This window comes from Chiloscyllium punctatum, chromosome 26 (assembly GCF_047496795.1).
Source record: "Chiloscyllium punctatum isolate Juve2018m chromosome 26, sChiPun1.3, whole genome shotgun sequence".
In the NCBI taxonomy this organism is placed as follows: domain Eukaryota; kingdom Metazoa; phylum Chordata; class Chondrichthyes; order Orectolobiformes; family Hemiscylliidae; genus Chiloscyllium; species Chiloscyllium punctatum.
The window spans coordinates 59,255,099-59,280,997 of NC_092764.1; the positions used below are offsets into that span (position 1 = coordinate 59,255,099).

At 46.4% G+C, this 25,899-nt stretch overlaps 1 protein-coding gene across 1 annotated transcript in view; it reads right to left on the reverse strand.

The window, feature by feature from the left end:
• Positions 1–1,528: 1,528 nt before the first annotated feature.
• The window catches only part of slc12a3 (solute carrier family 12 member 3), a 78,974-nt gene continuing 54,603 nt past the window's right edge, over positions 1,529–25,899 (reverse strand). The window contains 5 exon segments of the mRNA XM_072547507.1: positions 1,529–5,521; positions 6,446–6,513; positions 7,208–7,343; positions 7,468–7,554; positions 10,383–10,494. Coding sequence (XP_072403608.1) covers positions 5,380–5,521; positions 6,446–6,513; positions 7,208–7,343; positions 7,468–7,554; positions 10,383–10,494 — 545 coding nt within the window. The 3' untranslated portion in view covers positions 1,529–5,379.

Sequence of the window (25,899 nt, forward strand, 5' to 3'; positions counted from 1 at the left end):
AAGTGGAGTTGGAAATCAGGAGCCTGGAAAGCAAAGAAATCTTCACTTCTTGCAGCTGGCAAAATACCCAGTCCCTCACATCGAGGATTTATTCGCAAAAGTGTCGGGAGAGGCTGTCTTTCACAAAGCTGGTCATTAGTCATGCATGCATGCAATTGCGATTAGAGGAGGATTCCCAGAGGTATGCTACAATTAATACCCGTAAGGATTTGTACCAATGTACAAAACTGCCATTTAGGGTTACATCAGCCTGAGCAATCTTTCAGCAGAACATTTTGGAAAGTCTACCCCAGGTCACCATTTATCTAGATGACGTGATAATAACAGGAAAGATCAATAAAGAGCACTTAGAGGATTTGCACATAGCCCTTAGATGTTTCTTCCAGGTGGGCATACACCTTGGAAAGGAAAAATGTGTGTTCCAGGCACCCCAAGGGAGCTACTTGGGCTACAGATTCAACAAGACAGAGATACACTTGCTGGAAGATAAAGCGAGCTTAGGGTCTTTCCCTGGGTGTATTATTACGGAAAGTTCATTCATAACCCGGCCTCCATCCTGGCACTTTTGTGTTAACTCTTTAAAAAAGGGTCAGCCATGGAAATGGTTGCATAGCCAAGCCATTGCTTTCAGAGAAGTGACAAAATAGCTATTGTCAATCTAATCCGTGTCAAGCACTCTCTATGTGTAAGTAAAGGGTACAGGACACTGGCCTCTCTGGAATTATTTCAACTTGTCAGTCTGAATAGCAACCATTAGTGGAGCTCCAACCGTTTTAATAGTTGATGATAAAACTGCAAGTTAATCCAGAAATACCCTTCAGTTCATGACCAGGAAACCTACAACTGAAGTACTTGGGTTCTTTAGATGCCACATGGAGAAGGACTTAGACTGAGAATTCAGGCTATATGGCTCCACAGTTAAAACTTTGCTGAGTGTATATCAGAATTGTGTGTAAACAGCAGGTGAAGCGCCAAAGAAACTCCAAGACTAAATTATAAAGTAAGTTTGTCCATCAATTTATTTACTGGAGTCAATCATGAACCCACTCCTCAGGCAGAAAGTTGAAGATTCTCTGGTACATGCACAAGAGAAACATTATCATCTGAATTTTATCTACTTTTACACTCCAGGTCTTCAAAATCAAAACTACCTAAAATATAATGGTTTTTCAGGAATTCACAAGCCACCTTGTAGATTTCTATCAAATTGTGCATCATTTCCTAAACCAAAGAACAATACAGCACAGGAACAGGCCCTTCGGCCCTCTAATACTGCATAGACACATTTTGCCCTTATGTTCCAAAACTGTCTTCACTTACAGAACTTGTATCCCTCTATTCCCTTCCTGTTCATGTATATGTCCAGCTTCTTGAATGTTGCTGCTGTGTCTGCTTCCAGCACCTCCTCTGGCAACACATTCCATGCATTCACCAATCTGTGTGTGAAAAACTTGCCTTGCACATTTCTGTTAATCATGCCCCCCCTGCCCCCGCCGAACCTGCACCCCCCCAGTAATTGACCCCCCACCCTAGGAAAAAGCCTCATACTTGCCACTCTATCCATGCTATTCACAATCTTTTAAGCATCTATCAGGTCACCCCTCAACCTTTCTTCATAACTAAGGGACAGGATTTTACGTGCTTGGAAAAGCAAGGACTGATTAGGCATGGTGAGCATGGCTTTGTGCTTGGGAAATTATCTCTCATAAACTTGATTGAGGTTTTGAAGAAGAAACAAAGAGGATTGATGAGGACAGAGCAGTGGATATAATCTAAATGGACTTCAGTAAGGCATTTGACAAGGTTTCCCTGGGACACTCTTTAGCAAGGTTAGATCTCATGGAATACAGGGAGAACGAGCCATTTGGATACAGAACTAGCTCAAAAGGTAGAAGAGAGAGGGTGGTAGTGGAGGGTTGTTTTTCAGACTGAAGGCATGTGACCAGTGGAGTGCCACAAGGATCGGTGCTGGGCCCTCTACCTTTCATCATATATAAGTGATTTGGACATGAATCTAGGAGGTATAATTAGTAAGTTTGTAGATGACACTAAAGTTGGAGGTGTAGTGGACAGCAAACAAAGTTACCTTTCTTGATCAGATGGATCAATGGACTGAGGAGTGGCAGATGGAGTTTAATTTAGATAAATGTGAGGTGCTGCATTTTGGGAAAGCAAATCTTAGCAGGACTTATACACTTAATGGAGTATGTCTGAAAAAAGACCTTGGAGTGCAGGTTCATAGCCTCTTGAAAGTAGAGTTGCAGGTAAATAGGATAGTGAACAAGGTATTTGGTATGCTTTCCTTTATTGGTCAGACTATTGAGTTGGGAGGTCATGTTGCGGCTGTACAGGACATTGGTTAGGCCACACTTGGAATATTGCATGCAATTCTGGTCTCCTTCCTATGGGAATGATGTAGTGAAACTTGAAAGGGTTCAGAAAAGCTTTACATGTTGCCAGGGTTGGAGGATTTGAGCTACAGGGAGAGGCTTAATAGGCTGGAGCTGTTTTCCTGGAGCGTCGGAGGCTGAAGGGTGACCTTATCAAGGTTTATAAAATCATGAGGAACATGGGTAGGATAAATAGACAAAGTCTCTTCCCTGGGGTGGGGGAATTCAGAACGAGGGGGCATAGGTTTAGGGTGAGAGGGGAAAAATATAAAAGGGACCTATCAAGCAACGCAAAGGGTGGTGCATAAGAAGCTGACAGAGGAAGTGGTGAAAGCTGGTACAATTACAGCATTTAAAAGACATCTGGATGGGTGTATGAATAGAAAGGGTTTAGAGGGATATGGGCCAAATGCTGGCAAATGGGAATAGATTAATTTAGGATATCAGGTCTGCGTGGATGAGTTGGACCAAAAAGTCTGTTTCCATGCTGTACATCTGTATGACTCTATAACTAAACTCCCCCATACCAGGCAACATTCTGGTAAACCTTTTCTCTCCTCTCTCTAAAGTATTCACATTCTACTGATAGTGTGGTGACCAGAACTGGACACAAATTTCCATGTGTGGCCTAACTAAAGGTTTATAATACAGCAGCATAAGTTGCCCAACCTTTTACTGAATGCCTCTTCCAATGAAGGTGAGCATGCCCTTGGCCTAATTTACTACCTTATCTACCTGTGCTGCCTCCTTCTGATGTGTGGACCTGAACACTCAGAACCCTCTGCCTATTAATACTCCTAAGGGTTCTGCCATTCACAATATAAATTCCACCCGGACTTGACCTTCGAAAATGCATCATCTAGCATTTGTCCAGATTAAGTCCCACCTGCCACTTTTCTGCCCATACCTCCAACTGATCTATATCCTGTTGTATCTTCTGACAATCCTCCTCACTATCCACAACTCCAATCTTTGTACTGTCCACAAACTTACTAATTAGACCAGCTATGTTTTCCTCCAAAATATTTATGTAGATCACAAAACCAGTGAACTGCTGACAAATCTCAGTTCTAGGAATCCTCTTTCAAGAACTATCAGCTTTAATTCTGTCTTCCTATTACAAATTGTGCCTTTTGACAAGCTTAGGAACTGAGAGTATAGGAAATCACAGCACGTAACTGAACCCAATCGCTCCTGCTGCACCACACTTGACAACATGACACGCCACTGAGGACTGCTGTTATCATAGAAATTGTTTAAACAATTGGAGCCCAAGAGATTTGGAGAAGGCAGAGTTCCACAGGACAGTATTAGCACTTGTTAGATGGATAGATTATTAATAGGCAATATCGTCAACCTTTGTACACTTATCCTCTGGCAACTGCTTTTTCTTGTTTCTTTGACTGTGACTGATGATAAACATTCTTGACAGCATAATATATTCAAAATATCCAATGCTTTACAATGGGCTTTGAAGTGAACAATGTGACTGTTTTAGTTGCATGGTGCATTACATAATATAGAGGATGAATATTGATAGGTTGGCCTTTCCTTTCTGCATTAAAATTATTTCTTCAGTGAGAAGATATGTATTACAACAACTTAGATTTATGTAGCATCTTTAACATATTAAAACATCCCAAGGCACTTCACAGGAGCATTATCAAACAAGAATGAAACCAAGCAATATAAGGTTATATTAAGTCAGGGGAACAAAAGGTTGGGCTTGGTTTTATAGCTAGGAAGTAAGATAGAGATGAAGTGTAAGAACAGAACGCCACAGCTCAGAATTTAAGCAAGCTAGGGCACGACATTGATGGAGATTCTCAGGAAATCAGAATTAAATTAGTACAGACATTAGTGTTGCACAGCAGGAGGAGATGGGGACTAACAAAGTCATAGAGGAATTTGGAAACAAAATTGAAAATTAGGTATGTCGGAGACCACAGGAGTGATAGTGAAAGGTACTTGCTGCAAGTTAAGACACTAACGTCAGAATTTATGGATGACCTTGAGCTTATGAGGTGTAGAATATGGGACATCATCCAGGAGTGTATTGGAATAGGCAAGTCTTGAGGTAACAAAGGCAAAGGTCAGGGGCTCAGCAGCAAGTAGGCGAAACAGGGGCAAAGTCTAATGATATCACATAGATGTCAATAAGCAGTCTTCATAATGGCATGAATATGAGGTCATAAAATTCAACGTTAACTCAAATGTGATGCAAAGGGCATGAGCAGACAGAGCTCATCTCAGACATTTCTAGAGATAGGTTTGGAATTGGTAGCTAGGAAACGGAGTACGGAGTGGGAATCGAAAACAGCAGCTTCGTACTTGCCAATATTTCATTGAAGAAAATTTCTGCTTAGCCAATACTGGATGTCAGATTAGCAGTTTGATAATTTAGCAACAGAAGTAGAATCAACAGAGGTGGTAGGGGGAGTGGTGGTGGAGCTGGGTGCCGACGTATGTGGAAGTTAACACTATACTCTTGGACAATGTCACAGAGAGATTGCACATGAATGGGAAATAGGTGGGAGCCAAGAATAGATCTTTGGGGAGAATGAGAAGGAATGACTGGGGATGAAAAGACATTGACAGATAGGTAAGGATAGAATAAGATCAAAGGAGACCTACCCAGCTCGATGACAATGGAGAGTTGTTCAGGAGGAAGATGTGGTCAACCAGCATGAAAAGGACATGGAGTTATGTCCTTGGTCACTAGTCACATCAGGTAAGGTTTTACACTTGAGGAAACTCTCCAATTTATGAAACCATGTTCTTCTTTCACAATAATTTTTCACGCTGCTCTTTTAATTCCAAGTCACCCATTTTGTGCTTTCAAGTCCTAAAAACTTACAGACGTACAAGACTTGATACAGCTTTACAGATAAATTTCCTAAATGCTCACGATTTTGCTCTGTTAATTGTTGGTGCAAATACTTAGTCCAAACGTGTTAATGTGAACGCATGATCAGTCCTTGAGCTAGTGTTACTGACAGTAGAACGTCAGGACGTTTTCCTGGTTTCCTCGGATTAGGAGGACAGCGGGATGCAGATCCTGAGAAAGGGTCTCCAACCATGCCAGGTACAGTGTGCTCGGGCATGTATCCTTTCTTGCGGCAGGCATTGTACTGAAAAGATAGAACCACTATCACAGTTCACTCAACAGAAACCCACCAATGTCAAATAATAAATATGTTCCTTTTGAGCATTCCAGGGCCTCAAGACAACACTAATATCCTCGATGTACCTTAAATACACAATCTCACTATTGTCATTAATTCCTTCATTTTAAAAAACATTTTGAAGCATTGTTTTAAATTTAACGTACTTAAATTTGCGATAAGAAAGGGAAGCAATCTTCTGTGATAAGAAAGATTCCCATGGGCTATTGAGAGAGAGTGGTAGATATCTCTTAAACAAGCCTTTGTTAAGCCTCTTTGGGTAAGATATCCTGATGCACATAATGCAGACAATTGAAATAAAAATTTAAACAATTATAATCACAACTTGGGAAATACCAAGACAAGTATAAAATAGGAACAGACAGTGCCACTTTGTCACTGTTTGTTTTATTGACCAACTGAAAATTAAATCTAGTTAAAGTCAACTTTTCAATAACCTTTTAAATGTAATATCAAAAGAGACATTTACAAATATGCTGTCGTAACTTGAATTATTGAATTTCTATTTTTGGGTACCATAGCTTCATAAAATGTTAATGTACTTTCTTGAGATTTTAAGATATATAACTATGAATCTATAATGTTCATTATTATTTGAGAATGAGAGTTACAACATCAATTAAAATTTTCAGATAGGTAATCAAATACTTTTAAATGACTGGCATCTATCTTGTAGCTATACATTATGAAAATAAATCAGGCATGCATTTTGAAATAAAATTCATTCATTTCACTAAATACCTAGCTCGTTTCTACAATTTTTGTAAATGTAAGTGTTTGGTTCACAAATCTGATGACTGGAGCATTGCAACATCCAGGGGCAAGGATAACAATGATCTGAGTTGGAGATTACACACAATTTATACTTACTCAACTACAAGCGCAGCATCATGGGAGTAATCCAACAAGATCTCGTTCAGTTGCACTTGTCGGAATGACTGCAGGCAACACATTAACATTATCAAATTCTCACTCAACAATTTAACAACATCCAAAGATGTGCAGGTCTGGTGAATTGGCCATGCTAAAATGCCCTTAGTGTTAGGTGCATTAGTCAGAGGGAACCAAGTCTGGGTGGGTTACTCTTCGGAGGGTCAGTGTGGACTGGTTGGGCCGAAGGGCCTGTTTCCACACTGGGGAGAATCTAACCTAATCTAAATTTTCATGTCTGGATCAACATGGCATCTATTGTTAAAGTTCACTTGAGAATGTAACTTTAAAAAAGTTCTGCGATTTACATAGAATGACCATGTTGGTTTCAGTCCTTCCCTAAAAGATGAGAAACTTTCAATATATCATTTCAGATGCATCACACTGTAAACTTTTGCTATAAATTCTGTGTCTTACGATCTAATACCCCACAACCACCTGATGAAGGAGCAGCGCTCTGAAAGCTAGTGCTTCCAAATAAACCTGTTGGACTATCACCTGGTGTTGTGCGATTTTTAACCATGAACATACAGGATGCATAGATAAAGCAAAATAGAAAAACATGGGTCATACACAATAGTACAATAAGTCCTGAAAGGAGGCTAATTTAGGTTTATGCGCTATTACCAGTCTAGTTACTATCGAACTGGCCCTCAAGCCATTCTAGCTGACAATGAAATCTCCAACCAGATATTTACACACTTTTGTCTTGTTCTTCTTAATCTCTTCATCGGAGATCTTCCAAGAACAATCTTTCCTGAGCTCCTTAACAATAGCTTCATCCTTGAAGCCATCATTCAGTCTGTAGGGAGCAATCAGATCTTCAAACCTCTTTAAGCTGCAACAAAGGAAGGGGGTTGAAAGAATGGCTTATGAAATAAAAGACATAAAACTAGAATCACTAGCATTCTATGTTGCAGAGTCTTATAAAGCTATCGCGTTTGTGCTGCAGTGTTCCTTACTGTTCAGGACGTGGGCTCGTGTTGATATCTGGCAGGATATGTACCTCATGGAAACCAAGGCGGAATTTGTTTAAGAAAGTAATCATCCTAAAACACATAGGCAATTATTAATCCAGTATCTTCATCTGCTGAAGTTAAATTCGTCAAGTTTTCTCTTTAATATTGACAATGAGACCTGAGTTGGGTGTGACATCAGGGAACCAAAAGTTGAGTCAGTTTACTTGCCAGCACTAGTCTGTCTTCCTCACAGGTGGAGTATAAAACTAAACATTCATGCTATTTATTGTGAAAAATTAATTTGTACTGATTGGTTCCTTCTAATTTCTGATTACTGTTTTTTGTTGCTAGCTAGGTATTTGTGAGAAATAGCAAGAACTTTCTTTCTGAAAATTACTGCAAGGTAGTAGAGGCTAAGATTATTACTGGTAGGAAACCCCTCAATACAATTACAGCAAATGTATGATTTGAAGTGCACAAATTTACATAAATCTTTAGACTTATAGATTGAAGAACAGCCTTCAATTAATGGACTTGTACAGAATGAACCTTACGTATCCTAGAGATTAGTGTTAGCTGGAATCTGCAGGACAAATGGAAGTTACTGCTCACGACCACAATTGAGGACAGGCCCTGGAGTCAGTAGAGATTTAGAGACAGGGTAAGGCAGACACAGATAGGGAATGGGGATAATAACAACATAAAATTTCTTATTCCCCGAGTAGGTGAAGACGGTGTTGTTGAAATTTAACCTGTGACTCAGAATGGACATCTGTTTCTTATATTTGTAAAAAGCAAGATTAGAATTTGGATAATGAGATGCATTAGGTATAAAAGTACTCAATTTTTCAGTATTCTTTAGAGTCTTATTGTAGTTTAACTGGAGTGATGCATTGCTCAAATAAAACAATAGTAAACTTGTACTAAGTCTCCAGTGGTCAATTATAAGCAGTTATCTCAATATAGCTAGAACATAAGAATATAGAACTAGAATCAGGCAAGTCAGCTCCTTGAGCTTGCTCTGCCATTTAATACAATCTAGCTGATCTCATCTCAAACTCAACTCCACGTTCCTGTTGTTCTCCACAACCCTTCAACCTATTACTAATTAAAATGCCTATGCTTAAATTCCCTCAATGTCCCAGCACCTAACTCTGGAGTAGGGAATTCCACATATTCACAATCCTTTGAGAGAAGTAATTTTTTTATCATCTGTATTTTAGGTCTGTTAACCCCTTTTCCCAAAACTACAACCTCTTGTTCTAGATTGCCTAACATGAGGAAACATCCTTTCTATGTCAACTCTGTCAATCTCTTATTGCATCTTGTATACCTAAAGCATAAACACACCTGCATTATGATGTGTGCAAAAATAAAGTCATGAGGACACTAAGATAACAATTTTATTCAGAATGTATTCTTTCAGATACCTGCTCGTATAATTGTTTTGGGTTTAATTTAATTTTTTTTGTAATACAATTGGGTGAATGCCATTAGATGACTGTTTCATTTACATGGGGGTAAAGGCACCAACATTATCAACTAGGCTTTGAGGCTTGGAAAGCTAAAAGGATATATTTTGCACATGCATCATCACTAAGGAGCGTAATTCACATTATTTGGGCTCACTAGAGATTTAGAAGTTCTCATCTTCGCAGTAAGGAGACCGTCCATGCAAACTGGGACAGATGGATAGATATAGGAGGTAAAAACAATGACTGCAGATGCTGGAAACCAGATTCTGGATTAGTGGTGCTGGAAGAGCACAGCAGTTCAGGCAGCATCCAAGTAGCTTCGAAATCGACGTTTCGGGCAAAAGCCCTTCATCAGGAATAAAGGCAGTGAGCCTGAAGCGTGGAGAGATAAGCTAGAGGAGGGTGGGGGTGGGGAGAAAGTAGCATAGAGTACAATGGGTGAGTGGGGGAGGAGATGAAGGTGATAGGTCAGGGAGGAGAGGGTGGAGTGGATAGGTGGAAAAGAAGATAGGCAGGTAGGACAAGTCCGGACAAGTCATGGGAACAGTGCTGAGCTGGAAGTTTAGAACGAGGGTGAGGTGGGGGAAGGGGAAATGAGGAAACTGTTGAAGTCCACATTGATGCCCTGGGGTAGAAGTGTTCCGAGGCGGAAGATGAGGCATTCTTCCTCCAGGCGTCTGGTGGTGAAGGAGCGGCGGTGAAGGAGGCCCAGGACCTCCATGTCCTCGGCAGAGTGGGAGGGGGAGTTGAAACTGCACCAATCAACCACACCGTCCCGTGGCCCAACATTTCAATTTGCAATTCATAGAATCCCTACAGTGTGGAAGGCCATTCAGCCCTTTGCCCCTCCAAAGACCATCCCACCCAGATCCACCTTCTTACTCTATCCCTATAATCCTGCATTTCCCATGGCTAATCCTCCAAGCCTGCACATCCCTGGACACTGTGGCAATTTAGCATGGTCATTCCCCCAACCTGCACATCTTTGGACTGACAGAAGAAAGTGGAGCACTTGAAGGAAACCCACACAGACACAGGGGGAATGTGCAAGCTGCACACAGACAGACAGTCGCTGAGGCTGGAGTTGAACCCAGATCCTTTGCGCTGTGAGGCAGCAGTGCTAACCACTGAGCTAGCGTGCCATGTCAATGTCATCTATTTGTGTGCCTAAATCAACAGCAATGTGACTAACTCTTAACTGCCATCTGAGATTGACTAGCAAGCCACTCCACTGTTACAAGTGCATCCCCAGGGTTAATTAGGCATGGATAACAAATGCTGATCTTGTCAATGACACCCATATCCATGATTCAATCATTGATCACCATAAAATTGAGCCATTAACCTTGTGAAAAAGAGACTGCACAATAATCATACAACTCAGAACCATCATAATGGGATGCTTGATACATGAAAGTCCCCGCCTGATTCAGGTGTACTTACGCCTTCCTCTCCTTATCCATACGATTAATCTGACCTCCCACAAATACACGAACCTTGCAACTGCGCCACCTCTTCTTGCGAGTGAGCAAATATGGGATTAAGAGAGTGAGGCCTACAGTGTTGAAAACAAAAACAGATTAGTGCAATAGCAGTTGGCATGTTGGATTCCAATTCTGATCAGTCCTGGAATATTGTTGCAGCTGCATCAGTCTCTCTCCCTTTCTTTCCTATCTGCTTCTCACTGCACCCACGCTGTTTCAATGACAATATTCATTGTGCTGTACCTATAAACAACAGGAAGGAAGATCAGATTTCTCTCACACTTCTGAGGGGGCCAGTTCAAAGTACTATTGAAAGTGACTCTGAAGTGTCTAAGTGAGGAACAGGTATTCACCTACCTCCTGGAAGAAAGTGAGAACTGCAGATGCTGGAGATCAGAGCTGAAAATGTGTTGCTGAAAAAGCACAGCAGGTCAGGCAGCATCCAAGGAACAGGAGAATCGACGTTTTGGGCATCAGCCCTTCTTCAGGAATGAGGAAAGTGTGTCCAGCAGGCTAAGATAAAAGGTAGGGAGGAGGGGCGTTGGGAATGCGATAGGTGGAGGGAGGTCAAGGTGAGGGTGATAGGCCGGAGTGGGGTGGGGGCAGAGAGGTCAGGAAGAAGATTGCAGGTTAGGAAGGCGGTGCTGAGTTTGAGGGATTTGACGGAGACAAATTGGGGGGAGGGGAAATGAGGAAACTGGAGAAATCTGAGTTCATCCCTTGTGGTTTGAGGGTTCCCAGGCGGAAGATGAGGCGCTCTTCCTCCAACCTTCGTGTTGCTATGGTCTGGCGATGGAGGAGTCCAAGGACCTGCATGTCCTTGGTGGAGTGGGACGAGGAGTTGAAGTGTTGAGCTACGGGGTGGTTGGGTTGGTTGGTCCAGGTGTCCCAGAGGTGTTCTCTGAAATGTCCCGCAAGTAGGTGGCCTGTCTCCCCAATACAGAGGAGGCCACATCGGGTGCAGCGGATGCAATAGATGATGTGTGTGGAGGTGCAGGTGAATTTGTGACGGATATGGAAGTGTCCCTTGGGGGGATGTAAGGGGGAGAGGTGTGGGCGCACTTTTTGCATTTCTTGCGGTTGCAGGGGAAGGTGCCGGGAGTGGAGGTTGGGTTGGTGGGGGGTGTGGACCTGACGAGGGAGTCATGGAGGGAGTGGTCTTTTCGGAACGCTGACAGGGGAGGGGAGGGAAATATGTCCCTGGTGGTGGGGTCCGTTTGGAGGTGGCGGAAATGACGGCAGATGATACGCTGGACATGGAGGTTGGTGGGGTGGTAGGTGAGGACCAGTGGGGTTCTGTCCTGGTGGCGGTTGGAGGGGCGGGGCTCATGGGCAGAGGAGCGGGAAGATGAAGAGATGTGGTGGAGGGCATCGTCGACTATGTTTCTGGGTGGTACGGTTTTGGAACTGGTCCTCCTGGGACCAGATGCGGCGGAGACGAAGGAATTACGATGTCCTCCACCGCATCTCTTCCACTTCCACCTGCACCTCCACACACATCATCTATTGCATCCGCTGTACCTGATGTGGCCTCCTCTATATTGGGGAGACAGGCCGCCTACTTGCGGAACGTTTCAGAGAACACTTCTGGGACACCCGGACCAACCAACCCAACCACCCCGTAGCCCAACACTTCAACTCCACCTCCCACTCCACCAAGGACATGCAGGTCCTTGGACTCCTCCATCACCAGACCATAGCAACACGACGGTTGGAGGAAGAGAGCCTCATCTTCTGCCTGGGAACCCTCCAACCACAAGGGATGAACTCAGATTTCTCCAGTTTCCTCATTTCCCCTCCCCCCACCTTGTCTCAGTCAAATCCCTCGAACTCAGCACCGCCTTCCTAACTTGCAATCTCTTCCTGACCTCTCCACCCCCACCCCACTCTGGCCTATCACCCTCACCTTGACCTCCCTCCACCTAGCGCATTCCCAATGCCCCTCCCCCAAGTCCCTCCTCCCTACCTTTTATCTTAGCCTGCTGGACACACTTTCCTCATTCCTGAAGAAAGGCTTATGCCCGAAATGTCGATTCTCCTGTTCCTCGGATGCTGCCTGACCTGCTGCGCTTTTCCAGCAACACATTTTCACCTACCTCCTGCCCATAGTCAGCAAATGACATAGAACTGGAGGCAGGCAGACAGAAGGAAGATGTAATTAATTAAATAGAGTAGATTTATACAAGAAAAGAGAAGACTGGAGAGATCAAACACAACCCACTCAGAAATGTTTGAGCAGCAGTACAGACGTTTGCCTAGGCCACAGCTGGAGTACTGTGTGCAGTTCTGGTCACCACACTCTCAGAAGGATGCAGTTGCACTGGAGAGGGTGCAGAGAACATTCACCAGGATGTTGCCTGGGCTGGATCAGCTTAGATATGAAGAGAGGCTGGATAAACTCGGGTTGTGTTCTTTAGCCCAGAGAAGGCTGAGGGGGAATGTTTTGGGGGCATAACATTATGTGGGGCATGGACAAGGTGAAAAAGCAGCTGTTCCCCTTCATTCAAGGATCATTAACAAAAGGGGGAAATTATCAGGTGAAAGTCAGAAGGTTGAGAGGGGGTTTGAGGAAAAATGTTTTCACCCAGAGGGTTGTGAGAAACCTGGAGAGTAGTTGAGGCAGGAAACCTCACAATCTTCAAGATTTGGGATTTACAAATGTCCAACTTACAAGCGCGCTTAAACAGGGGTATAAATTTTAATATTCCACATGAAAACATTTCCTGTATTTACAAATAGTTGCTTTATTTTATCTTGCACTGTGTTCCGACTTGCATAGGAATCAACTTGGGAAAGAAATTTGTTTCAACCTGGGGGCTACCAGTATGCAGATCAACTAGAAATGTCATAACATTCGAGGATATGGGCCAAATGCTGGTCAGTGGGACTAATGTAGATTTGGAGAAGTTTTATTTGGTGCAGGCTCCCAAAGGGAGTCTTCTGTATTGTACAAGTCGGTGATTCTTAGAATATCCCACAGCACTGTACAGGGTCAATGAATTATTGTACGAATTGTTATCATTATTGTAATGTTGGAATAATTGCAGTCAAATTGTGACAGTGAGCTCCCACGTATAGCAATGACTTGGTGACAGGTTTGAGGATTAAATATTAGCCAGAATACTAGGAATAAGTCTCCTGTTCTTATCTGAAAGAGTTTCGCAGCATTTTTTTTACGGTCACCTTAGAAAGCAATGATTTACCATTTCAGCTGAAAGCTTTGCAGTCACAGTCATCCTGCAGTACTGTGTAACAGTGTCTAGAGTGGTACTTGAACCAGTGAACCTATGACAATGCAACCACTGAGTCATGGCTGCCTTCTGATCACCAGTAGCAGCAAACAGCAAGGAACACAATCAGGAGAATGTCTGTCATAATGCTGACCTTTCACCTACTCCTCTTCAAGTTCTAGGTACAATTTCCAATTAAGAACAGTTAATGGCAGATTAAAATGTGCAGCTATCTAATTTGGAGTAAACGAGCCATGTCGTGGGAGGAAATTTGTTGTAATGTTGTTTCTCACTAAAACTGATGGAATATTTATGATAAGAGGGAAACTTACTCAAAAACAATTACATTTATTAAAACACAACTCACTGTCTGTCCTCTCCTCTGTTGTTCTTGCCTATCATTCTATGCCTTTTGATGTATCTGTGTGTCCCGTCAGCTGATGTATCGCTATCTCTCACTTTTAACCCACTTGTGTCCAGGAGATAATGCTGGCTGCACCCTGAAACTGCGCTCAGCAGTAGTATTTGGTAAGCCCTAGCAAGCAGATGGTGTACTGTGCCAAAAAGCATGGCCTGAGAATGGAGGAGGTCGGGGGGAGGGCGACTTCTCATCATCGAGTAGCCGGAAATTGAGAGCTGAAAGGCCAGCTTTTATACAGATCTAATGTGTCCGCTTGACAGCTCCAGAGGCTTTTTAAAAGTCAGTCCTTCAGGTCAGTTTCAGTGACTGTTGTTGCATCTTCCAAACTTCAGACATTCATGGACCCAATTTTTAAAAAAATGGTTTGCCCAGCCCCACCCCAGAAATCCAGATAGTCACCCAAAGGTCAGTTACAACAGTTCCTTCTGGCAGTAACTATCAGAATACTTTGGGTTGAAAAATGGTAAAGTGAGATGCTGGAACCATGTTGGAGCCAATTGCAAGTTATCTCTGCATTGGGGAGGGAAGGGCAGGGCCACTTTGGAGGTTTAGGCCTACAAATGTTAATACCTTTCTCAAAATTCTCGAGTTTAAAGCAGCACCTAAATAGCAGCCAACATTTTCATCAGGCCCTGAAGCAAGGACAATTCTGCTGACATGCTGCCATTGACGGATCTGATGCTTGATATTCTTAGCCCTCATCAAAATACATGTGACAAAGTAAAAACCGATAGTGGTGCAAAGCAGAACGCTGACTCACTATCGTCCATTTTATTGGGTGAGGCACTTTAGCAAGGACATGAAAGCATTAACAGGATGTGTGGAAAACATGCACAAAATTAGCTCCAAAAAGTAGGAATTTCAGTTATGAGTTAGGATGGAGAAATTATAACTGTTTTCCTTATAAGAAAGGAAGGAGAGGAGTTTTGCTAGAGATATTCAAAATCATGAGGGATCTGCATAGAGTAGATAGAGAGAATTTAGAATTAGCTCATGAGTACAGTGAAATGTTTACAAGTCACCTTAGATACAAAGCTACCCAGATACAGATTCTTAAGTGCAAATTTTTCAAAAAAAATTAGAAAAATAAAGAAAATCAAAGCTCCAGCATGACAGATCATAGATAGAAATTTGAAAAATAAAGCAATAAGTAGTTCAGAATAACAGTCCTTCCAACCCATTCCATACCAGGCAGAGGCATTGAAGCTGGAGTCAGAGTCCACGCTGAGGTCAGGATATCACCAATGTCGCCCAAGAGCAGGAGGCAAGAATAAAGGAGGAGAAAAAAAACATGAAAAGGGAAAAAATAAATTCTTTCAAAACATTGCAGACACGCTCTGGCTGAAGAGGCAAACCCCACTGCCACCTTGTGAAAGGATTGAGAACAAATAATCACTGAAAGAAACAGTAAGGTGATGGGAGGAAAACATTTTCACGCAGTGAGTTAACAGGGTCTGGAATACACTGTGATCAGACTTTGCAGAATTGCCAAGACAGGAGGACTCATAGTGGCCTCAGAGTGAATCAGTGACCTGTTTTACACTACATATAATTGTCAAGAGTCTTTTCTACGGAGTTTAATTTTGTCGACTTATTTACAATTTCAAGGGTTTTTTGAAGTCTCATGGTAAAATTTGTTGTGTACGAGATACTGATCAAGAAAGCAGATACAAGTGGGACACTCAATCTTTGTCCTCTAGCCATTGCAAAGAGACACCCGAAGGCTCCAACTGAGTGTGAAAACCGCTGGGTTTTTTTTGAGTTTCACTTAATTGCTTGAAATCAGTTGATCTTTCTACTCTGCAAGGTTACTGATAAAATGGAATTCAGTTGCACCCATCTACAAAATAGTGATATTGAATAACATGCACATACCAGGCAGGAGAAAGTCTTCTAGACTCTGCTGTTTTTCTAGATTGCAAATAACAAACTTTTGCCCCAAATATGAATTTACTATAACCGTGCACACATGGTGGAATGTGCAGAACATATTAATGAACAAGTGACCAAAATCAATGTTACTGTTTACAGAGTGCTAGAAATAATTAATGGAATATTTTCCTATCAAATTAACAATATCGCACGAGGAAATTAAAATAAAATTTGTACCTTCTGCCTTGTTTAATAGTCAAAGTGAGATCAGCTATAGTGTGCTGTTATAGACCAGGCCAGACCCCCTCAAAACGTATTAAGATGATTGCCCAGACCCTAACTTTTCTAGTTGTTTTAGGCAGATGTAGGGTGGATATCCCAGGAGTGATGCAGCTGGTCAAATCACTTGGGTTTCATATAAAACAGAATTTATTTACACACCACCAAATTAAACACAAATGAGAGTATGAGAGTGAGAGAGTGAGAGAGTATGAGAGTGAGAGAGTATGAGAGTGAGAGAGTATGAGAGTGAGAGAGTATGAGAGTGAGAGAGTATGAGAGTGAGAGAGTATGAGAGTGAGAGAGTATGAGAGTGAGAGAGTATGAGAGTGAGAGTATGAGAGTGAGAGTATGAGAGTGAGAGTATGAGAGTGAGAGTATGAGAGTGAGAGTATGAGAGTGAGAGTATGAGAGTGAGAGTATGAGAGTGAGAGTATGAGAGTGAGAGTATGAGAGTGAGAGTATGAGAGTGAGAGTATGTATATGTGAGAGAGAGACACATCAGTTGAATCAGGGAACCTTTCTACCCCAGCAGCTTCGAACAGATTGCTTGCTAAAACCAAACCAAACTAAACTAGAAACATCTCTGAACTGGTAGAATAAGCCACTCCCCTTTCATTGTACAACTGTTTTAAAAAAAACCTGTTAGCCATTAGCAAGTTCCATCTCCCAGACAAATCGGAACCTCTGCCTTTTACAACCCGTCTTGAAAAAAAAACCCCAAGGACAACATAACTTTGTTAAAGGAGCAGCATCATCACAGTACACACAAATCAATACTGCATTCTATCAGTACAGCTGCTGATATTAGCCACTTATGCTGTAGGTATTTTCTAATCAACTTGTTCAGAGATGTTATTACACACGTATGTATGTAAACCAGATGACAATAATGGGCATTTCATTTACCAGGACCTTTCTGCAATTGTTTTGGGAACTGCTTGACGAATCTTGAAAGGGGGACATGGAAGAGAAGGAGCAGAGAATAAGGGGCCTGGACACAAGAGAAACAGCATGACCTCAAATTTTACTCCTTGCAGCAAGATCTGCTGCCGAACAAAAACCACGACAGCTAAGAAGATGGGATATTTTTCTGAAGGAAGATATGTAAGACCAAGTGACACCTTACCTTTATAAAATCATTGGAATAGAAATTTAGGGCCCAGGGCTAATGCTGTTGGGGCACAGGCTTAAACCCCACCACAGATAATTTGTAACCGGAATACAATCAATAAATCTGGAATTAAAACAGGTCTAATACTAATCATAAAACCATTGCCAAAAGCTGTAAATACCTGAATCACTAATGTTCTTCAGAGAAGGAAATATCATCCTCAGCTGACCTGACCCCAGGCACACAGCAATGGGGTTTTCTCTTAATTCCCCTCTGAAATGGCTTAACCAACCATTCAGCTGTATCATTTGCTAAAGGAAATGAAACCTGGCAAACATCAGACAAAAGACCAGGCTGAAGCGTTCGCAGCAATCCTCAGCCAGAAGTGCTTAGAGGATGATCCACCTCAGTCTTCAGCTAATTCAATTCACTCCATGTGATATCAAGAAACAGTTGGAGGCACTGGATACTGCAAAGGTTACAGGCCCTGACAACATTCCTGCTATTGCACTGAAGACTTGTGCTCCAGAACTTGCTGCTCCCCTAGCCAAGCTGTTTCAGTACAGTTACAACACTAGCAGCTACTCAACAATATGGAACATTGTACACAAAATGCAGGAGAAACTTCTGCCTTTAGTCAACTCTTGATCAATGAAGTATTGGAAGGTGACATCAACAGTGCTATCAAGCAGCACTTGCTGAACAGTAACCTGCTCAATGATGTCCAGTCTGGGTTCTACCAGGGCCACTCAGCTCCTGACCTCATTACAGCCTTGGTTCAAACATGGATGAAAGAGCTGAATTCCAGAGGGGAGGTGACAGTGACAGCTCTTGATAGCAGGGCTGCATTGACTGAGTGTCGCAATCCAGGGCATCAATGGGAGCCATTGGGAATCAGGGAAATCTCTCCACTGACTGGAGTTATACCTGGCACATGGGAAGATGGTTGCAGTTGTTGGAGGCCAGTCATCTCAACTCCAGGAATTAGATTAGATTACAATGTGGAAACAGGCCCTTCGGCCCAACAAGTCCACACCGACCCGCCGAAGCGCAACCCACCCATACCCCTACATTTACCCCTTACCTAACACTACAGGCAATTTAGCATGGCCAATTCACCTGACCTGCACATCTTTGGACTGTGGGAGGAAACCGGAGCACCCGGAGGAAACCCACACAGACACAGGGAGAACGTGCAAACTCCACATAGTCAGTCGCCTGAGGCGGGAATTGAACCCAGGTCTCAGGCGCTCTGAGGCAGCAGTGCTAACCACTGCGCCACTGTGCTGCCCACTGTCTGCAAGAGCTCCTCAGGATAATGTCGAGGTGGGAAATAATTCTGGAACTCACTGCCTAACAGCACCGTGGGTGTACCTGTCTCCGTGGGCCACAGCAGATAAAGGCAGCACTCACCAATACATTCTCAAGGGCAATCAGGAATGGGCAATAAACGCTGGCCAAGCCAGCAACACCTATGTCTCATGAATAAAAGAAATATAATCCCAGAGTGGACGCTCACTTCTGTCAATGAGAACAGGAGTTGGCTGTAGTTAATGTACTGTAGTTTATGACTTTTCCAACTGGAATAAACAATTTATATCATTACGTTTTAACTAGTGTAGTTACAAAGGGTGACAAAGGAAAATCTGCAGCTCCTCCTTCTAGCTGTTACTCGTGAACAATTCAGAATGTTATCTCTGTCATCAAAGAGCCAATAGACATCAATGGTCTTTTTGCCTTGCTCCAACTGGAAAATGGTACTGGTCTGCTGAGCAACAACGACTGTACTGGAGTCCACTAAAGCAAAAATAATAATGGCTTTTCTTTAAAACTGATCAGCATAGACAAGCGGCAGAACCATCATTCAGTACAATCTTAAATATTCCGCAGTGAACTGCCAGTATCTGGTCATAACTTCCCATTGCAGATGGCTTCAGTAATATTGTTTCATTGCACTTTTCTCCATTCCTCTCTTGAAGGGATGATATTATGCAAATAGCTGAGATTGTACCAGACATCCTGATCTGGGGGAATGTAAGGTCACAGACCAAATGGGTGAAATGTAATATTGGCACTGGTGTGGGAAGCTGATGTGAGTTGCTTTGCTCTGGGAGGACTGATGCTCCAAAGTGATCAGGCACCTACCTGAGCAGTTTCAGGTCCAGTCCAGCCCCAGAGGCTGGCAGCCTCTAGGTCCTAATGGTTTCTGCTAGAGGCCAAGGCTTTAATGCACGGAGATAAATCTTCTACTTTCTGGTCTTGCGGAATGGAGGTTATGGACAGAGAGAGGTCAGAGTATCACAGGCAAGGTCATGGTCATTTCCACCCCTTCCCCTTCAAATGTAGCAAATGGAGGCACCTCAACCCCACAACAACAGGCAGGATGCCCTGGTTCCCCAGTTGGAATTCCTCCCTTGTTTCACATGTCGGGAGGGAAATGCTTGTACCCACTGGCAAGTCGGGGCCCTTCATTGGCCACTAATTCACTAATCAAGTCTGTGGCCTCTCTCACCCAGAAAGGGGGTTAGTGTCTCTCCTGCAGGGGCAAGGACAGAATCCTAGCTCCTGACCTGAGTGCAGTGGAACCCCTAACTTCTCGAGATTTCGGCTATTGCGCCTTGATGTAGCCTAATATCCCAAGCCCTGGTCTCGAGGGCCAATTATTCTCGTTTTCTGCCACTTTCCGCACCATCACCACAGCCAAGTGTTTTTATTCATAAACTTGGAGGAAAGAAAGGCCAATGTGTACAGTGTAGGACAGATTCACCAAGGTTAGAGGAAAGAAGGAGCAGAGAAGTTAAATCTGGCAATACTAACATGTGTGTATCTGTAGATTCTATAAGGAAAGAAAGCAAGGTGATCTAACGATAACATTGCAATCTATGAAAGATATTTCAGAGCCTAAGGATAGCACATTAAGCCTTGATTTTAATAGTAGCGAACATACAAGAATGAAATAATAAAGATAATATATTTTCAGCCTACAACAGAAAAATTCAGAGAAGCATCAACCCTTAGCAGTATTGAGAAACATTATGATATGTGATCATTCAAGACTTCAAATTCCATTTTCATTCCATCCATTATTAGTCTCTTTAAAAAAACTATAAATTCAATAATGTAAATAAAAGATAATCAACAAATAGTGGGCATAAGTAGGGAAATGGTCCTTCATGCACAATTAAAGAAACTCTCAAATACAGGAGCCCTGCAGTGACAGTGACTGTTGAAGGTTATCATAAAACAGTTGGAATATTGAATGAAGAATGCAATCAGAAATTTAGAAATGGATTGGAATTAGGATTGATGGAACAGAGGAAAGGAAGGATCAAGCCAGAGGCAGAAGAGGAGAATCAAAAATTCACATGGCAAATAAAGAAAGCACCCAGCAGTCAGTCAGAGACCGAATGGAGGGAACTGGGAGAGGTCCTAGAGGAATAGAATGATAAAAAGGAGAAATATGGAATGGAGAGGTAGAACAGATGATAACACAGACCAAAAGGAGCAAGAAAGTGAAAATCCGCGATCTAAGACTAACAAAGATACAAGAAGGGGAGACAAAGGCAGATAGATAAAATGTGATGCAGGTCTTTGATGAGATCATACTTCCACGTGCAGTTTGAGTTTCCATGCTGATAGGAGGACATACCGGGCTTCGAGAGGGTGGCATTATGCCTGGGATGAAAGAGTTGCCTTGTGAGGTGGGACTGAATAAAATAACCCTATCATTTGTGCAATTGAGCAAAAATGGGAGGTGATCTCACTGAGACATTCAAAATGACCAGAAGGCTCCGGAAGTTAGATGTTGACAGGAGATATTTCTGCTCACAGAAAGTTGTGAATATTTGGAATTCTCTCTCCCATAGAGCTGTGGATGCTTAACCACAGAGTACATTCAAGGCTGATATTAATATCAGTTTGGGTGGGATACATGGATCAAATGGGAAAGTTGACTCAGGCTGATGCTTAAACATTAATTTACAGAATGGTGAAGCAAGCTCAAGGCCATATGATTTACTTCTGATCCAATTTCTTATGCTTCACCACACAGCGGTCATACTGTGTTTATTGCTGAGAAATTAATGAAATTGACAGCATCAAAACCCACAGGTACTAGCTTTTGGGCCCAGAATATATTATTGGAGTTAAAATGTCTGTCCTATACTCACTGTGTGCTTGCATCATTCTCAAAATATCGAAGCCCTGCTTCATTCTCATCACACACACACCATAATTCAAGTCAAAAGAGTCACTATAATTCAAATACCGATGTTAACTATTGCACCAGACATTAATTCAAATTACCAAGAGCAACACAGAATCCTATCACTTTGTTAACTATTGGTGGTGCAGAACCTTTTAGCAGAGACATTTGATTGTATCCCTTGTTAAACAGATTGATTTTCACATGTTGATCTAGGCACAAAATAGCTTCCAGAGAGTTAAGGATTTTATTGAAAATCTATAAACCACAAACATCAGTTTCCACCTTTCCCTGTACAGAGGCTACTGAAGAAGAATCCAGCTTTTTTGTTTTGTAAATCAACTATTCAGCGACACTATAACACACCTCTGGAGCAGGTGAGACTTAAACCCAGGTTTCCTAGCTCGGAGGTACAGACGCAACAACCACGTGCGAGGTTGACGGGGGAGACCAGACGCAGAAGGGTGGAGAGCTGCCAGATCCTCACTTCTCTCCACCTCCCACCTACATGAGCAGATACTGTCTTAAAAATGGTGATGTTAGTTTTGTCCTGCTGATAGTCATGTTAAGTGACAGGAGACAGTGATGTATATGGCTCATACTCTCCAGCAAGCATTTACCACAATTCAGCATTCAATGTTAGACCTACATCCTCCTACAATAAGTGGTTAGCAAAGATCTAATTTTCAGTTCATGACACAATCTGTAATGTACATTATTTAAGATCTCACATTACCTCTCCTTTTAAAATGATTTGCTTTTTGCACAATAATTGATATAGTAATTGGATACTCACTAGATAATGCTGATCAGATTGCCAGTTCCTTTTAAATCCAATCATAAGCACGTTGGGCTTCATCCGCCCAAGACCTACAGCCTATTAAATAAGTAATATGATTCCTTTTAATATATATCAACAATTTTACATGGTGGTTTGGAGTGGGGGGGGGGGGGGGGGGAGAGAAAGAGGGGGGAGAAATCAGGAGTTAATTTAAACAAAGAGAACACAATGTCCTGTGGCAGTAGTGGTGTCAATACTCTTAGGAAGGAATGGGTAAAACTGATATCTGTACACATGCAGTTAAAGGCACAAACATGGAAGCTTGACTTTGACACAACTTGCATTGACTTGCCAAGCCATTACAGAAAGCAGTTATGAATGAAATCACACCGTTGCAGGTCTGGAGTCACATGAAGACCAGGCTGGGCAAAGTTTACAACTCAAAAGGACATGACCAAACCAGATGGGTTTTTATGATAATCCAATCGTTTTGCTGTGACCATTACTGAGACGAGGTTTTAATTCCAGATCAATTAATTAATTGAATCTAAATACCACAAGCTGCCATGGCAGGATTTGAACTCCTGTCGCCAGAGTATTAACCGCCAGTTTACTCATTCAGAAACATCACTGACCAAATGCTAGCTGACTCGTGATGCTCAAGTCCAGTGAAGGAATAAATTTGTTGCTGTCAGAGATACTCTACTCTTCCACAGAGGGCGCCATTGTAACCTTCACAAAATAAATAAAATACAAAAACGTCTTTTTTCAAATTCATTCACAGGATGTAGGCACCTCTGCCTAGGCCAGCATATACTGCCCATCCCTAATTGCCCAGACAACAGCTCCGGATCTGGAGTTACATGTCGTCCCAACCAGATAAGAATGGCAGTTTCTTTCCCGAAACGAGAGCGAGGGGCGGAGAGAGCGAGGGGGCGGGGGCGGCGGGGGCGGAGAGGGCGGAGAGGGCGGGGGGGCGGAGGCGGAGAGAGCGGAGAGAGCGGAGAGGGCGGGGGCGGAGAGGGCGGGGGGGCGGAGAGGGCGAGGGGGCGGGGGCGGAGAGAGCGGAGAGGGCGAGGGGGCGGGGGCGGAGAGGGCGGGGGCGGAGAGGGCGGGGGCGGAGAGGGCGAGGGGGCGAGGGCGAGGGGGCGGGGGCGGAGAGGGCGGGAGGGCGGGGGCGGAGGGGGCGGGAGGGCGGGGGCGGGAGGGCGGGGGCGGAGGGGGCGGGAGGGCGGGGGCGGAGGGGGCGGGAGGGCGGGGGCGGAGGGGGCGGGAGGGCGGGGGCGGGAGGGCGGGGGCGGAGGGGGCGGGAGGGCGGGGGCGGAGGGGGCGGGAGGGCGGGGGCGGAGGGGGCGGGAGGGCGGGGGCGGAGGGGGCGGGAGGGCGGGGGCGGAGAGGGCGGGAGGGCGGGGGCGGAGAGAGCGAGGGGGAGGGGGCGGGGGGGGAGGGGGCGGGGGCGGAGGGGGGGAGGGGGCGGGGGCGGAGGGGGCGAGGGGGCGGGGGCGGAGAGGGCGGGGGGGCGGAGAGGGCGAGGGCGAGGGGGCGGGGGCGGAGAGAGCGGAGAGGGCGAGGGGGCGGGGGCGGAGAGGGCGAGGGCGGGGGGGCGGGGGCGGAGAGGGCGAGGGCGAGGGGGCGGGGGCGGAGGGGGCGGAGGGGGCGGGGGCGGAGGGGGCGGAGAGGGCGGGAGGGCGGGAGGGCGGGGGCGGAGAGAGCGAGGGGGAGGGGGCGGAGGGGGCGGGGGCGGAGGGGGCGGGGGCGGAGGGGGCGGGGGCGGAGGGGGCGGGGGGGCGGAGAGGCGGGGGCGGAGAGGGCGGGGGGGCGGGGGCGGAGAGGGCGGGGGCGGAGAGGGCGGGGGCGGAGAGGGCGGGGGGGCGGGGGCGGAGAGGGCGGGGGGGCGGGGGCGGAGAGGGCGGGGGGGCGGGGGCGGAGAGAGCGAGGGGGCGGGGGCGGAGGGGGCGGAGAGGGCGAGGCGGCGGGGGCGGAGAGGGCGAGGCGGCGGGGGCGGAGAGGGCGGGGGGGCGGAGAGGGCGGGGGGGCGGGGGCGGGGGGGCGGGGGCGGAGGGGGCGGGGGGGCGGGGGCGGAGAGGGCGGGGGGGCGGGGGCGGAGAGGGCGGGGGGGCGGGGGCGGAGAGGGCGGGGGGGCGGGGGCGGAGAGGGCGGGGGGGCGGGGGCGGAGAGGGCGGGGGGGCGGGGGCGGAGAGGGCGAGGGGGCGGGGGCGGAGAGAGCGAGGGGGCGGGGGCGGAGGGGGCGGAGAGGGCGGGGGCGGAGAGGGCGAGGGGGCGGGGGCGGGGGCGGAGAGGGCGGGGGCGGGGAGGGGGCGGGGGCGGAGAGGGCGGGGGCGGGGAGAGGGCGGGGGCGGGGAGAGGGCGGGGGCGGGGAGAGCGGGGGCGGAGAGAGCGGGGGCGGAGAGAGCGGGGGGGGCGGGGACGGAGATAGCGGGGGGGGCGGGGGCGGAGAGAGCGAGGGGGCGGGGGCGGAGAGAGCGAGGGGGCGGGGGCGGAGAGAGCGAGGGGGCGGGGGCGGAGAGAGCGAGGGGGCGGGGGCGGAGAGAGCGAGGGGGCGGGGGCGGAGAGAGCGAGGGCGGAGAGAGCGAGGGGGCGGGGGCGGAGAGGGAGTGGGCGGGGCCAGAGAGAGAGGCCAGAGAGAGAGGGGGCGGGGCCAGAGAGAGAGAGAGGGAGTGGGCGGGGCCAGAGAGAGAGAGTGTGTGTGTGGGCGGGACCAGAGCGAGAGAGAGAGCGGGCGGGGCCAGAGCGAGAGAGAGAGCGGGCGGGGCCAGAGCGAGAGAGAGAGCGGGCGGGGCCAGAGCGAGAGAGAGAGCGGGCGGGGCCAGAGCGAGAGAGAGAGCGGGCGGGGCCAGAGCGAGAGAGAGAGCGGGCGGGGCCAGAGAGAGAGAGAGCGGGCGGGGCCAGAGAGAGAGAGAGCGGGCGGGGCCAGAGAGAGAGAGAGCGGGCGGGGCCAGAGAGAGAGAGCGGGCGGGGCCAGAGAGAGAGAGAGCGGGCGGGGCCACAGAGAGAGAGAGCGGGCGGGGCCACAGAGAGAGAGAGCGGGCGGGGCCACAGAGAGAGAGAGCGGGCGGGGCCACAGAGAGAGAGAGCGGGCGGGGCCACAGAGAGAGAGAGCGGGCGGGGCCAGAGAGAGAGCGCGAGGGAGGGAGAGCGCGCGAGGGAGAGAGAGTGCGCGGGAGAGGGAGAGAGAGAGTGAGCGAGGGAGAGAGAGACAGAGCGAGGGAGAGAGAGACAGAGCGAGGGAGTGAGGGACAGAGCGAGGGAGTGAGGGACAGAGCGAGGGAGTGAGGGACGGACGGAGGGAGGGAGGGAGGGAGGGAGGGAGGGAGGGAGGGAGGGAGGGAGGGAGTGAGGGAGGGAGGGAGTGAGGGAGTGAGTGAGTGAGTGAGTGAGTGAGGGAGGGAGTGAGTGAGGGAGGGAGGGAGGGAGGGAGGGAGGGACAGAGCGAGGGAGGGAGGGAGGGAGGGAGGGAGGGAGGGAGGGAGGGAGGGACAGAGCGAGGGAGGGAGGGACAGAGCGAGGGAGGGAGGGACAGAGCAAGGGAGGGAGAGAGCGAGGGACAGAGAGAG